This window comes from Anastrepha ludens, chromosome 4 (genome assembly GCF_028408465.1).
Source record: "Anastrepha ludens isolate Willacy chromosome 4, idAnaLude1.1, whole genome shotgun sequence".
In the NCBI taxonomy this organism is placed as follows: Eukaryota; Metazoa; Arthropoda; class Insecta; order Diptera; family Tephritidae; genus Anastrepha; species Anastrepha ludens.
Genome location: NC_071500.1, coordinates 101454519 through 101467795, shown reverse-complemented (window position 1 = coordinate 101467795; position 13277 = coordinate 101454519). Strand labels below are relative to the sequence as shown.

General features: G+C 39.4%; 1 protein-coding gene across 1 annotated transcript; it reads right to left on the bottom strand.

The window, feature by feature from the left end:
• Nucleotides 1–497: 497 nt before the first annotated feature.
• On the bottom strand, nt 498–5693 carry LOC128861922 (uncharacterized). The gene has a single exon (XM_054100297.1). The coding sequence runs from the start codon at nt 5691–5693 to the stop codon at nt 498–500; it is 5196 nt and encodes a 1731-aa protein (XP_053956272.1).
• Between the last annotated feature and the right edge of the window lie 7584 nt (nt 5694–13277).

The following is a 13277-nucleotide window of genomic DNA, read 5'->3' as shown; positions in this document are numbered from 1 at the left end:
AGACTTCTCACCGCGATTCACAAAAGCAAAAAACAGTCAACCACGGTGGCGGCAACATAATGTTTTGGGGTTGCTTCTCTTGGTTTGGAGTAGGACGCATTCATCTCATAACCAATAAAATGGGGACGTTTATTTTTGCAGGGTCCGGCACTCGAAGTGTAACCAATTAAAAAGGCCATAAATTTAGTTTGAAAAATTACTTTTATTCAATACAAAGTAAAAAATGTGTGAAAATAATATAAAATTAAGAATTAATCTACCTTTGCTCGGTATGACCACTGTTGTCGTCGCGCAAGAATTTTTGCGCTCGATCGAGTAGCAAAGAATAGCAAAAAACAAATACAACAAGAAATGATACGCAGATGTGCAAGTGTGCACAGAATGATATCCAAAATCAAAGTATATTTTGTTTTACAGCTTTGATACAAAGTAAAGTAAAATGTGACATAGGGTTGCGGTGTGCAAAACTAAAAAATGTAGTAGGTGATGCCACTGAATTATGCTATGGCGCTCTGAACATTCTCCCCCCGTTGGGAGATTATACTGCCAACCACGTTATCATCGATGGGAAGAGCGCACAATTTGGCAATGGCTCTTTTACAAACGCCACCTTCAGTTTTAACTTCAGCTACTCGAACCATGCCATCATCTCCCTTGAAAATCTGAGTTATTCTACCAAGCGGCCATTTCAGTGGTGGCAATACTTCATCCTTGATGAGGACAAGTGTTCCGACTGCGATATTGTCTCTTGACGATCTCCAACGGGAGCGTTGTTGCAGAAGTGATAAGTATTCGGAACTCCATCTTTTCCAAAATACTTGCTGCATGAACTGAATTCGCTGCCAGTGTCCAAGTCGGCCGATGTTAAGTGTCGAAAGGTTTGGTTCTGGTATGGATGTGAGTGGAGCACCTATCAAAAAATGCGCTGGTGTTAGGACATCTAAGTCGTTAGGATTTTCTGAAATTGAACAAAGTGGTCGAGAGTTTATCACCGCTGAAATTTGACATATAAGAGTCCTAAGTTCATCAAAAGTAAGCAACGCTGAACCAACAACTCGCCAGAAGTAGAATTTCGCCATTTTGATTGAGGACTCCCAAAGGCCTCCAAAATGTGGAGACCTTGGTGGTATGAACTTCCAATCAATTCCTTCGATGAGACATTGCCGGTGAACTTCTTCAACGTGTTGTTGCTTAAGGAAATGTTGTCGTAATTCAGCCATCTCATTTTTCGCCCCAACAAAATTTGTGGCGTTATCGGACCAGATGACCATCGGTTTGCCGCGAATAGAATAAAATCGCCTCAAGGCGGCTAGAAACGACTCAGTAGACAGATCCTTGGCGAGTTCCATATGAACAGCCTTCGTAGTAAAACATATGAAGAGACAAATATAACATTTGGTTGGTGGTCTCCCTCTTATTTCAGATCGGTAGTGAAAAGGCCCGCAATAGTCAACACCAGTGGTGAGAAATGGTCGGCTGGGTCGGACGCGACCCTCAGGTAGATTGCCCATGATTTGTTCACACATCTTGGGTCTGAGTCTAAAACATCGCACGCATTTGTTTATGATGTGACTTACGGCTTTTTTGCCACCAACGGGCCAGTATTGTTGTCGTATTGCTGCCACTAATGATTGAGGTCCGGCATGTAGATTCTGGTGATGAAAATGCATTATTATAGAGTTAGTAAGTGGATGTCCCTTCGGCAACAGTATTGGATGGCGAGACTGAAAATTAAGCAACGAGTTTCTTAAACGACCTCCAACTCGAATGAGTCCAAAAGAATCTAAAAAGGGCGTCAGAGATGTTAGTTTACTTGATGAGCTTATGGGCAAATTCCTTTTCAGAGCCTTATATTCCGAACAAAATTGAACTCGTTGTACCATACGAAGTAAATACCAAGTTCCGTGTTGAATGTGTGCTGTGGTGAGATTACCTGAGCGGTCCATCTTAATGAACATATGCACATAGCCATATATTCGCTGCATTGCTGCAAAGGAATTAATGTATTTGCAATTCAGCGAGGCATCAACTACTGAAGACGAGGACAGTAACGCCACTTTCCGTCGTTCAGGTAAAGTTTCAAGTTTAATACTATGTTTGGGCCAATTTATTTCTGATTCGTGTAGAAATGGAGGCCCGTTGGCCCAAAGCGATGAACTTGCCAATTCGATTGGCGAAGCACCTCTTGATAAAATGTCTGCCGGGTTGAGACTCGTTGGCACATAGCGCCATTCCATATCTTTTGTGGACTGTTGTATGGTTGTAATGCGATTGGCGACAAAAACATTAAAACTAGACGGTTCCTCCTTTAGCCATGATAAAACCGTTGTGGAGTCCGACCAACAGAAAAACGAACAATTGAAAACGCGTAACTTGTCAATGGCATGGACTACTTGCGCCAAAAGCGTAGCTGCACATAACTCCAGCTTGGGAACTGTAATTGATTTCAGTGGTGCAACCCTGGACTTTGAGCAGAGTAATGTAGTGCGAACGTTTCTCTGTAGGCGGGCAACAATATAGACACAAGCGCCGTACGCTGAGAGGCTAGCGTCGCAGAATGCATGTAACTCCAGACAAGCATTTGGGATGGCCACGTATCGAGGAAATTTCAATTGCTTTAGGGTACCGAATTCCCCATACAGCTGAAGCCAAGCTGTTTGATGCGATAATGGTAGACTTTCGTCCCAATCGAGCCCTTCCATCCATAAGCGTTGAAGAAATATTTTTGCTTTGCATACGATGGGTCCAATCAATCCTAGTGGATCATAAAATTGGGCAATTGTTGACAAAACTGAGCGTTTAGTTATTTTCTTATTTGCCTGGCGTGCAACAAACGAAAATAGAAACAGATCGGAATCAGGGTCCCATTGGAGCCCAAGCGTCTTTGTGATGTAACTACCATCATCAAACTTGATGAGTTTCTCTCTATCTGCGTCTGGTACGTTGCTGAGCACTTTTGGTACATTCGAGCACCATTTCCTAATTTTAAAATTACCTTTACCTAGTAGTTCAGATGTTTGTTGCATTATATGAGTTACGTCATTAATGGTATCGCCGCCGGTGATTAAGTCATCGACGTAGAAATCGCGCAAAATGATCTGAGCGCCAAGAGGATATGAAGCTGCTTCATCAGCCGCAAGCTGATGCATGGTGCGAACTGCTAAATAGGGTGCGGACTTTGTGCCGTAAGTCACTGTATCGAGTTTGAACATTTGGATGTCATCTTGAGGGTCATCCCTCCAAAGTATGCATTGCAAGTAGTTATCAGGGGCTGCGACTTTAATGCACCGATACATCTTACAAATGTCGCCGCTCAGTGCGACCGAATGTGATCGAAAACGAATGAGAGTATCTACTAGCTTTGCCTGTATCGTTGGACCCGTCATCAGTACCTCATTCAATGAATACCCAGTTGTCGTCAGCGCCGAGCCATCGAACACAACTCTGAGTTTGGTTGTTGAGCTGTCATTCTTGAATACGCAATGATGAGGCATGAAGTAAACAGGTACTGTTGTTGGTAGTTTTAAGATAGGAGACATATGATTGAGCTCAATATACTCCTTCATGAATAATGAATATTGTGCTTTCACTTCGTGATTGCGCTGAAGACGCCTTTCAAGAGCCAAAAACCGTCGCAAAGCCTGATGGTACGAATCTCCAAGTTGATGTACGCTAGGCTTTAAAGGAAGGCGAACCCAATATTCACCTGTCGCCATACGACTGTAATGCGCCTTGAAATGAGCCTCGCAATCGATTTCCTCCTTTGTAGCCTTTCTAATGGGCTCAAAACTGTTTTCTACCTCCCAAAGTGAACGCACCATATCGTTGGTAGTTTGATGAACCGCATCAGACTCAAATGAATTTGTTGCTGTAGTTGTGTAGGATGATAACCTTGACGAGATACCACGACCGCCAGACACAACCCAGCCAAAACGAGTTTTTTGCAAAATATGATTATTATTTCTTAAATGAAATTGACCAATACATAGCAGGTCAAAGAACATGCTTGCGCCGATCAGGAGGTCCACACGTTGCGGCTTGTGAAATTCGGGATCTGCCAGAGTTATGTTCGCTGGAATATCCCAATGAGTGATGTCAAGTGAATAATTTGGTTGGCAATCGATGATTGTTGGAGTTACTGCTGCATCTATAGTCGCAGTGAAGTTGCTATGTAATGACTGAATGAAGATGTTCACGCTGGAGTCGATAACGAGTTCTAAGTCTCCAATGCCCGAAACTGTCACTAATGACTTAGATTTTTTAAGCTGTAATTGACTAGCGAGTCTAGTTGTTACAAAATTAAGCTGGGAAGCGGAATCAAGAATGGCACGACATGGCACGAGAGAACCGACATAGTTGCGAATTAAAACAACAACAGTAGCAAGTAGCACGCATTCATTTGAGTTAGCAGTTGGTTGAGCTGGAGACGAAGTGCTGGCTGTCATGGCTATGAGTGGTGCTGACTGCGCTGGACTAGGTAATCCTTCGGGCGGTCTGAGATTCGTCTGATCCGTCTGATTAAAATGCAATAGAGTGTGGTGCATCAACGAGCAACGGCGGCATGCAGATGATTTGCACTGCTGCACCTGATGGCCTGGTTTAAGGCAATTAATACACAATTTAGCGTTTTTTGCCTTTTTCCAGCGTTCATTCGGGCTAATACTGGCAAACGCGGGACAGGAGTAGACGACGTGATCGTGCTTATTACAGACAGCACAGATTTTTTGAGCAGTCTTTGATACGACAAATGAGGTTTTTCGATATTTTGCATTGCTCACCTGAGTGCTAGGTGTCTTCGTTACCATAGCGTGGGCCACATTTTCCATTGCTTGGCATCTCTTTTGCAAAAAAGTAACCATGTCCGTCCAAGTGGGCAGTCTGTCAGTGGATACTCGTTCTTCCCATAGCGTATGCGTGGTCGCATCCAATTTCTGTGCCGTAATGTGCTGGAGTAAACAGTCGGCTATTTGTTCGGTTGTGCCCAGCGACTGTAAACCTCGAACATGCGATACAATTCTGTCCACAAGCGACCGTAATTCTCCTGATTGCCTATCAGCACTCACCCTTTGCAGCTTGAATAACTCATGAATGTGGGCCTGAAAAATTAAACGTCGGTTATCAAATCTTTCAACTAGTAAGTTCAATGCAGTTATGTAATTTTCATCACGAATTTCAAGAGATTGAATGGTGTCCAGCGCTGCACCCTTCAAGCAGGATCGCAGGTGCTGGAATTTTTCCAGATTCGACAGTTCAGAGTCATTGTTAACAACCGTTTGAAACATGCCAAAAAAGTTCGGCCATTCTGTGTATGCTCCACCAAATTGTGGTAGCTGTAATTCTGGTAGGCGCGACCTTGGCTGCTTCACTATGACGACGGATGGCTGCTCCTGAAGTGGTGGATTCCTCGTTGACGACATTGGTTGGTAATCCACCTTGTTTAATTCTCTGGTAAATGCTGCCTTGCTCCTAATGAACGTGGCTGCAAATTCATCGCGATTGTTGGCGTCAAGTTCATTAGGGTCTTCCTCTTCCAGTTGAGATTGCGTTGACTCGAATTGATCTTGAATACGATCTAGCTGCTCTAATCTCACTGATAGCTCTGCATGATCCATGGCGTGCAGTTCCTCTACACTAGGTTGATTCAAATTAAGTTGGCGTAGTAAGGCTACGCTTTTCCGTTTTAAGAACGACATTTCTTAAAAGTTAGTCCGCTTCTCTATTAAAAACTCCCAATATTTTATGTTGATTCAAAATGAATTATACGCGGCAACTGTTTGCATGGCAAACTGGAAGAAAGAAAAAATGCGACTGTACAACTCAGGTAACTGTTGAGTCGCGAGAATTTTGTACGGTGCTTATGTACAAGCAGTACGGTGCTTATGTCCAATATACAGCAAATTCACATCGGCAAATAGCGGTGCCTATGTGATCACGTCGGGGTCACCAAAAATGTTGTCGTCGCGCAAGAATTTTTGCGCTCGATCGAGTAGCAAAGAATAGCAAAAAACAAATACAACAAGAAATGATACGCAGATGTGCAAGTGTGCACAGAATGATATCCAAAATCAAAGTATATTTTGTTTTACAGCTTTGATACAAAGTAAAGTAAAATGTGACATAGGGTTGCGGTGTGCAAAACTAAAAAATGTAGTAGGTGATGCCACTGAATTATGCTATGGCGCTCTGAACAACCACCTTTTGCCTTAACTATGGCCTTGAGATGGTCCAGAAACGAATCGCAAGCTGCCCGAATGTGACTTGCAGGTATTTTGGCCCACTCGCGGGCAATGGCTTTTTTCAGCGTCTGGAGACTGGTGAATCTTTTAGTTCGGATTTTGCTCTCCAAAATGGCCTAGAGAGAATAATCCATCGGATTCGCGTCTGGTGAGTTTGAGAGCCATTGTGTGGACGTTATGAAGTTCGGAACGTAGTTTTTTAGCCATTTTTGATTCACTCGAGCTTTGTGAGACGGTGCCGAGTCCTCTTGAAACGTCCAGAGTCTGCCATCGAAATGTTTGTCCCCGTACGGCTTCAAAGCAACTTCCAGAATACTTTCCCGATAATATTTCGTATTTACCTTTTCGAGAGGCTCGATAAAAACGATTGGAGCTCATCTGTAGTTACCTGTGGCGGATGCTGCCTCCTGTTGGCCAATCGATCACTCAGATTCTCGAATGAACGGTCGATCAAATGAACCATATCGTTTTGGGAGTTTACGAATTGCTTAATTCCTTCGCTCTCTCAAGCCTGACTTATTGCTACTTTGGTCTGAGATCATGCATCTTTTGGGTCTTGTAAGGATTGACTTTGAGATCATTTTTCAGTATGCGGCAGATGCTACGGTCAGATATTTTCTGTTCTTTCGCCATTTGACTGGCACTTCGTCGGCGATTTCGCTCAAGTCGTTTCATCACTTTTTGAACCATTTCACGTGACATTGCAGTCTTGTGACAACCACCTGCTTAACGTTTCGCGATGCTACCTGTATCACTGTAACGAGTAGTGGTGCGATAAACAAAAACTTTATTTACTTTAAGGGGCTCGAACTCACGAGCAATCGATGGTTGTGATTTTCCCGCCAAATATAATGCTATCTCACTATTACGTTTGAAATCCATTGCTGATTTTCTTTTTTCGCGTTGACTCTCGGCAAAATGTTTCCGCGCGCTTGTAAACAATACTCTGGACTGTCATTTAGCCAACTAACAGACATCTAATGCCCGTGTGTCATCTGCGCGAGCGTTCTGAAGTTGGTTAAACTTCGTGTGCCGGACCCTTTAAGGACATACTTGAAAAAGTGATGCTATCATTAGCAAGATAAGAACCCAAACGCTCCTCAATGTAAATGGTTTTTCCAAAGTAATGTTAAAGTTATGGATTGTCTAAGCCATTCGCACGATGTAAACCCCATTCAAAACCTTTGGGGAAATTTAAAGAAGCGAGCCGCGAAGGAAACATTCAAAAATAAGAAGGATTAGAAGGAAGTACAGTCCAATGACTCCGTCAGCGCAAAAATCACACAAAGCAGTGACTCGTTTTTTTCCGCATGACGCTCGTGAAGAGGAAACTCACATAAGTACTGCCATACCGGCATAGCAGTACCTACGCTCCACAATCCACCACTCACGCCTCAGAATTGCTTAAAAGGTGTTACCTCACGGATCTGGTTAACTCCATGGCTCCTAATTATTTTTGACTCGTACGAAACTCCCCACGTCTTAGATCATTATGAATATGTTTTACATGCTCGTTGGGGTGCGTGCGAATGTCATGTGGATTTTCGGTACCCCAATCACGGCAGTTTTGCCTGTTAACGTATCCGTTGAAGTGAAAATGTGCCTTATCGTCCGTGATGATTTTTTTTTTTTGTTTCAAACATGAAATGTGTTTCTTACAGAACAATCATTTTCGTGATACGTTTGGATCACTTTTAAGTATCGATTCATTTTTCTTAGAATAAACAAACAAAATATCATACATATTGCTAATATGTACTTTCTGACAGAAGTCTAATTCTGCATTGAATCACCTTATAAATACTACATGGAATAAGAAGTCCCGAGTCTGAAACGAAAATTTAGATAAAAATTCAGCATGCCCTCCAATGTTTTGTTACCTTTAAACTAAAAATTGTAGAGAGTTTGAAAATGAGCATCTGTTTCGTCGATAATATCTGCATTCCACGTAAGATTTTTTTCTAGGAGAAAGTTCTCCATATATAGAAAAAATAATAGTAATTTGTAGACAGATTCAAAAAATACGGAGGGTGGTGAACCAAATTGTAACGCAATTGCTTTAATTTGGCTGTCGTTTACATCGATGAATGTGTCAATGTAATGTCGTGAGCGTGTCACGGCTAGCTTTCTCATATCCAAATTTTCGTGCAACATCTTTTTTTCGTTATTTTCCGTTGTGGTGGCCTTAGAAGGACGCTCAATCACGCACTCAATATTTTCAGTGCAGGTACGACGAAATTGGAAATACGCAACCCAGCGTCTCACGGTGAAATGAAAGATTCAAATGTGGGTTAACATTTATCCAGCCACTTTTTTCTGAATTATATTCTTCCCCCTTGATAAAAAAAGAATTTATTAAAACGCGAAAATCGTAAATAGATACAACTTCTCTTACAAAGCCAGTTGTAATTCAAATACTAATGAACGAAATTCCATTAAATATTAAAAGAAGGCTTTAAAAAAATGATTTTCAACGAAGTTGAACACAATTCAATATTAGTGGCGATATTTTCTCTTCGAGGCTTAAGGCTTTTCATTCATTATAGAATACAAAAATTGTTTATTAGCCCGTTGAGAATTGCAAATCCTCATGCGGAGGAATAAAATGAGCTCCTGAAAATGCAATATACTAGGTATCAATTGAGAGGTATTTGAAAATGCTTTTCCTTCGAAACTTTATTGAATTCGGTTTCGTGCAAAAAATACAAGCATTTTAAGAAATCTGCAAAAAAAATCATGAATTGTTGGTGGCCATTTTTTAATTTAAATCAATTTTTTTCTGTCAATGCGCAAATATCTCTCATTTTTCATATTCAGAGTGGTTACTGTTGGTTGACTGAAATTTGTCGGCATATTTCAAAAATTACAAATGCATTATTTGAACTAGGGTTGCCAACGCATTTTCAAAGAAAAATAGTTTTACGACACAAATTACAAAAATTCAAAAAGCTTAATTTGAAGCAGCGTTGCCATATCTATGCTTAAAGAAAATTAGTTTTACTATTGAGAATTATGTATATCGTTGTTACAGACACAAACTACAGAAATTCAAATGTATGTTTTGAACTAGTGTTGCCATAAGCATCCTTGAAAAAAATTATGTTTGGAATTATGTCGTTCGTAGCTGCATTGCCTCTGCTTGTTAAATAAAAAAATCCAAAAATGCACAACGCATAATTTGAACTAGGGTTGCCATGTGAATTTTTGAAAAAGATAAGTTTTCAATTAGAGTTGCTTCGTTTGAAACAACAACTTGTCTCGTAACCAAATTTATTTAAAAAATGCGAAATACTTAATTTGAACTAGGGTGGGTGGCCATATAAATTTTCGCAAAAAATAATTTTTCAATTAGAATTGCATCGTTTGAAACAGCTACTTGTCTTGTAACCAAATTTATGTCAAAAGCGCAGAATACTTAATTTGAACCAAGGTTACCATATGAATTTTCGAAAAAAAAAAAAATTATGTCGTTCGAAGCTGCATTGTCTCTGCTTGTTAAAAAAAAAAAAATCTAAAAATGCACAAAGGATAATTCGAACTAGGGTTGGCCATATCAATTTTAAAAAAAAAAAAGTTTTCAATTAGAGTTGCTTCGTTTGAAACAACAACTTGCCTTGTAACTAAATTTATTTCAGAAATGCGAAATACTTAATTTGAACTAGGGTTGCCATGTGAATTTTCGAAAAAAAAAACATTTTTCAATTAGAGTTGCATCGTTTGAAACAGCTACTTGTCTTGTAACCAAATTTATTTCAAAAGCGTAAAATACTTAATTTGAACCAGGGTTGCCATATGTATTAGGAAAACATTATTTTACTCATACAATTGCCAGTTACTTTAAGGCTCGTACCATCCGAGATATTATGCTGTTCTACCCCATTTTCTATTTTTTCCATTAACATGATTGCCATCACAAGTTTAACATATTTTGTTTATACCCCCTTATAAACAAATTTTCATATTTTTGGTATAATTTAAGCAGTCAGAAATTTAAATACTATTTTAAAAGCAGAATAGTATTCCGAATGTTCAGTGCAGCTTTAGTCGTTTAGGTCTCGTTTGGGCACTGCACCATATTTCTATGCTTCCCTCTATTGCACACCGGTCCTAAGAGGCAACTAAATATTTTAAGGCAAACAAGTCGCATAAAACAAATGAAGGAAACCTTACACGAGCGGAAAGGTAAACAACTTATACCTACACATAATAAAAACAACCACAATAGCGACTAAGCGCAACTCACGTATTCGTACCAGATACCCATTCAACCTACTCCAGTTACAATTTTCTACTACACTTATTGCTTTATACGTACACACTTGCTCACAAAGAGGGGGAGTTATGTGTGTATTACGTATATAATATACATAAATAAGTAGCGGATGCATATGTATGTACATACGTATATCGAACTTAAGCTCTGCACACTCAATGCGCATTAAAACCTTTCAAAAGTAAAGCGTACAACAGGCACACATCACTCGTACGTACATACGCACATACTAGTATGAATAGGAGTAGCAACGGTCTGAGGTGGGTGGCATCTAAAGCAGTATTGTCTTTAGAAAAGTTTTTGGCCAGGTGACATTCATGGACTGTCGTTTTGAAAAAGCTTGAAATTGTACGGGCGAGTATCGGATGTGTATATTGATGAAAATGGTGGCGCGTAGGGAGTGAATCCTCACTCTAGCTTGCTTTACGCGTGGCTGACTGCCAGACTCGCCTGCCGACTAAGTGACTGCTGTAAACGCTCGCTAGACGTTTTGTTGTTACTTTTTTTTCTTTTTTTTTTGTATTGCATGTGTCGTAAAAGGTTTTAAGTACTGTCCTCTTCACTTCTCTCGCTGTTCTCCATCATCTTTTTGAGATTTTTTATGGCCGCGCAAAGGAATCATTTTACATCCCTATAAGCTATGCAGCACATGTGTATTTAGATGCATACTAACCCTGCGATCAAAAATATTAGGTCTGAGTTGCCTTACTAGCAGTTTACTTTCAGCTGAAGTAGTAAGTCTTCTGTCTTCTATGCAATGCTAGTAACTGATATTTTTAACATTGTAATGTATGCACTACGAAATGTCAACTGTCAGCCTAGGCATCAGCATCGTACCACTTAAGGAACTACTCAGTTACTAGTTACTGAAGTAGTTCATAATACACACAGCAAATACTAGTCCAATTTGTGACGAAAATCATGAGTTTTGGACCAGTTGGAAAAGGCAATAGAAACTCATAACTGAACGTTTAGGAGTTTAGGAAATATTTGATTATGTCGAATTTTTCTACGAAAATCACGAGTTTTGGGCCAGTTGAAAAAGTCAATAGAAATTCATAAATGAACGTTTAGGAGTTTAGGAAATATTTTGTATTATTTTATTTATAGTGTCAATTTTTTTGTAGTCCAATTTGCGACTAAAATCACGAGTTTTGGATCAGTTAAGAGAGTCAATAGAAATTCATAAATAAACGTTTAGGAAATATTTTATTATGAATTGTTTGTCCTAATCCCTAAATTTGTTGTTCAATCTAATGATTTTATTTTTAAAAATTATATTGGCAAATTATAAATAAAAATTATGAAATATTGCTATTTAAAAAAACCGAATGTAATAAACAAAAAACTGTGTTCCATATCGTTCAAAGTGGTAGTTTTGCAACTAGTACAATTTTGGTCCCTCTCGTACTAGGATGATTAGAATGTTTGCTCAGTAGCTCTGCTTTTCTCTCCAATATTACTTCAAAAAAACAATAAATACATTTCCAAAGAAAAATAAAAATTATTAAGTTTTACCATTTAAAAACAACAAATTTAGCGAATGAAACAATTTTGTTTTCCATATCATTTAAAGTAGTAATTTTGCAACTAGTACAATACTGGTCCCTCTCGTACTAGGATGAGCCTACTTCCAACCAATCCCAATTCCCGAATTAGAATGTTGGCTGAGTAGTTATTAACTATTACCGTTTAAAAACAACAAATTTAAAGAATAAAACAATCTTGTTTTCCATATCATTCAATGTGGTAATTTTGCAACTAGTACAATTCTGGTCCCTCGCGTACTAGTATGAGACTCCTTCCAAATAATCCCAGTTCTTGAATTAGAATGTTTGCTGAGTAGTTATTAATTATTACCGTTTAAAAACAACAAATTTTAAGAATAAAACAATTTTGTTTTCCATATCATTTAAAGTAGTAATTTTGCAACTAGTACAATACTGCTCCCTCGCGTACTAGTATGAGCGTACTTCCAACTAATCTCAGTTCTTGAATTAGAGTGTTTGCTGAGTAGTTCTTCTTTTCACTCCAAGATACTTGCATGCATGCATATGTGTGTATGTGCAACTGTACTTACGAGCGCCGCACATGCGCTTCCTGTGGCCTTTTTTGTTTTTTTATTTTGTATTTAAAAAGTATTTTGCCAGTATTTCATGTTTTTTTTCCGTATTTGCCACTGCCAAATGTTTTTGGCCTTAACTGACTGTTCGGCAATTGCTTTTACGACTGGCCACACATTCACTACTCGCACGTTTTGCAACCACCCAAAGCTACTTCATTTTAGTAACTACGCCCATCGACACATACTGCATTTGTGCCATTTTGTTGCACAGTTGCTCACTTCGGCGACAATGTAAAAAGAAAGAACGTCGTTGGAACAGGAAATGGGGAGGGGGGGAAGTAATGGTTATAATAATTTGACAACTTAGCAAGGTTGCATTTGCAACATGTTGTTTGTTGTCTTAAGGAGTCCATAGAGCCTTAGGATGACGGTCTAATCAATACCTCTGCGTCAATGCTTCAGCGCTGGAAACTAAGTTATTTTGTGTTGCAGGAGAAGACGGCCCATTCAATTGTGAGTATTGAGGTAGGTTTCGTTCCGCTTGATAAATAGCAAAAGTTTTGACCAGCTATATTTCAGTAAACCTCTCCTGTCGTGCTTTTGTAAAAAGGTTGGAATCAATTTCAGCTGGCAGTGTAGCCAATTGAGAAAAAAAATTGCGAATTTTCAAAATCGCTCCAATTTTTCATACTTTGTTTCTATG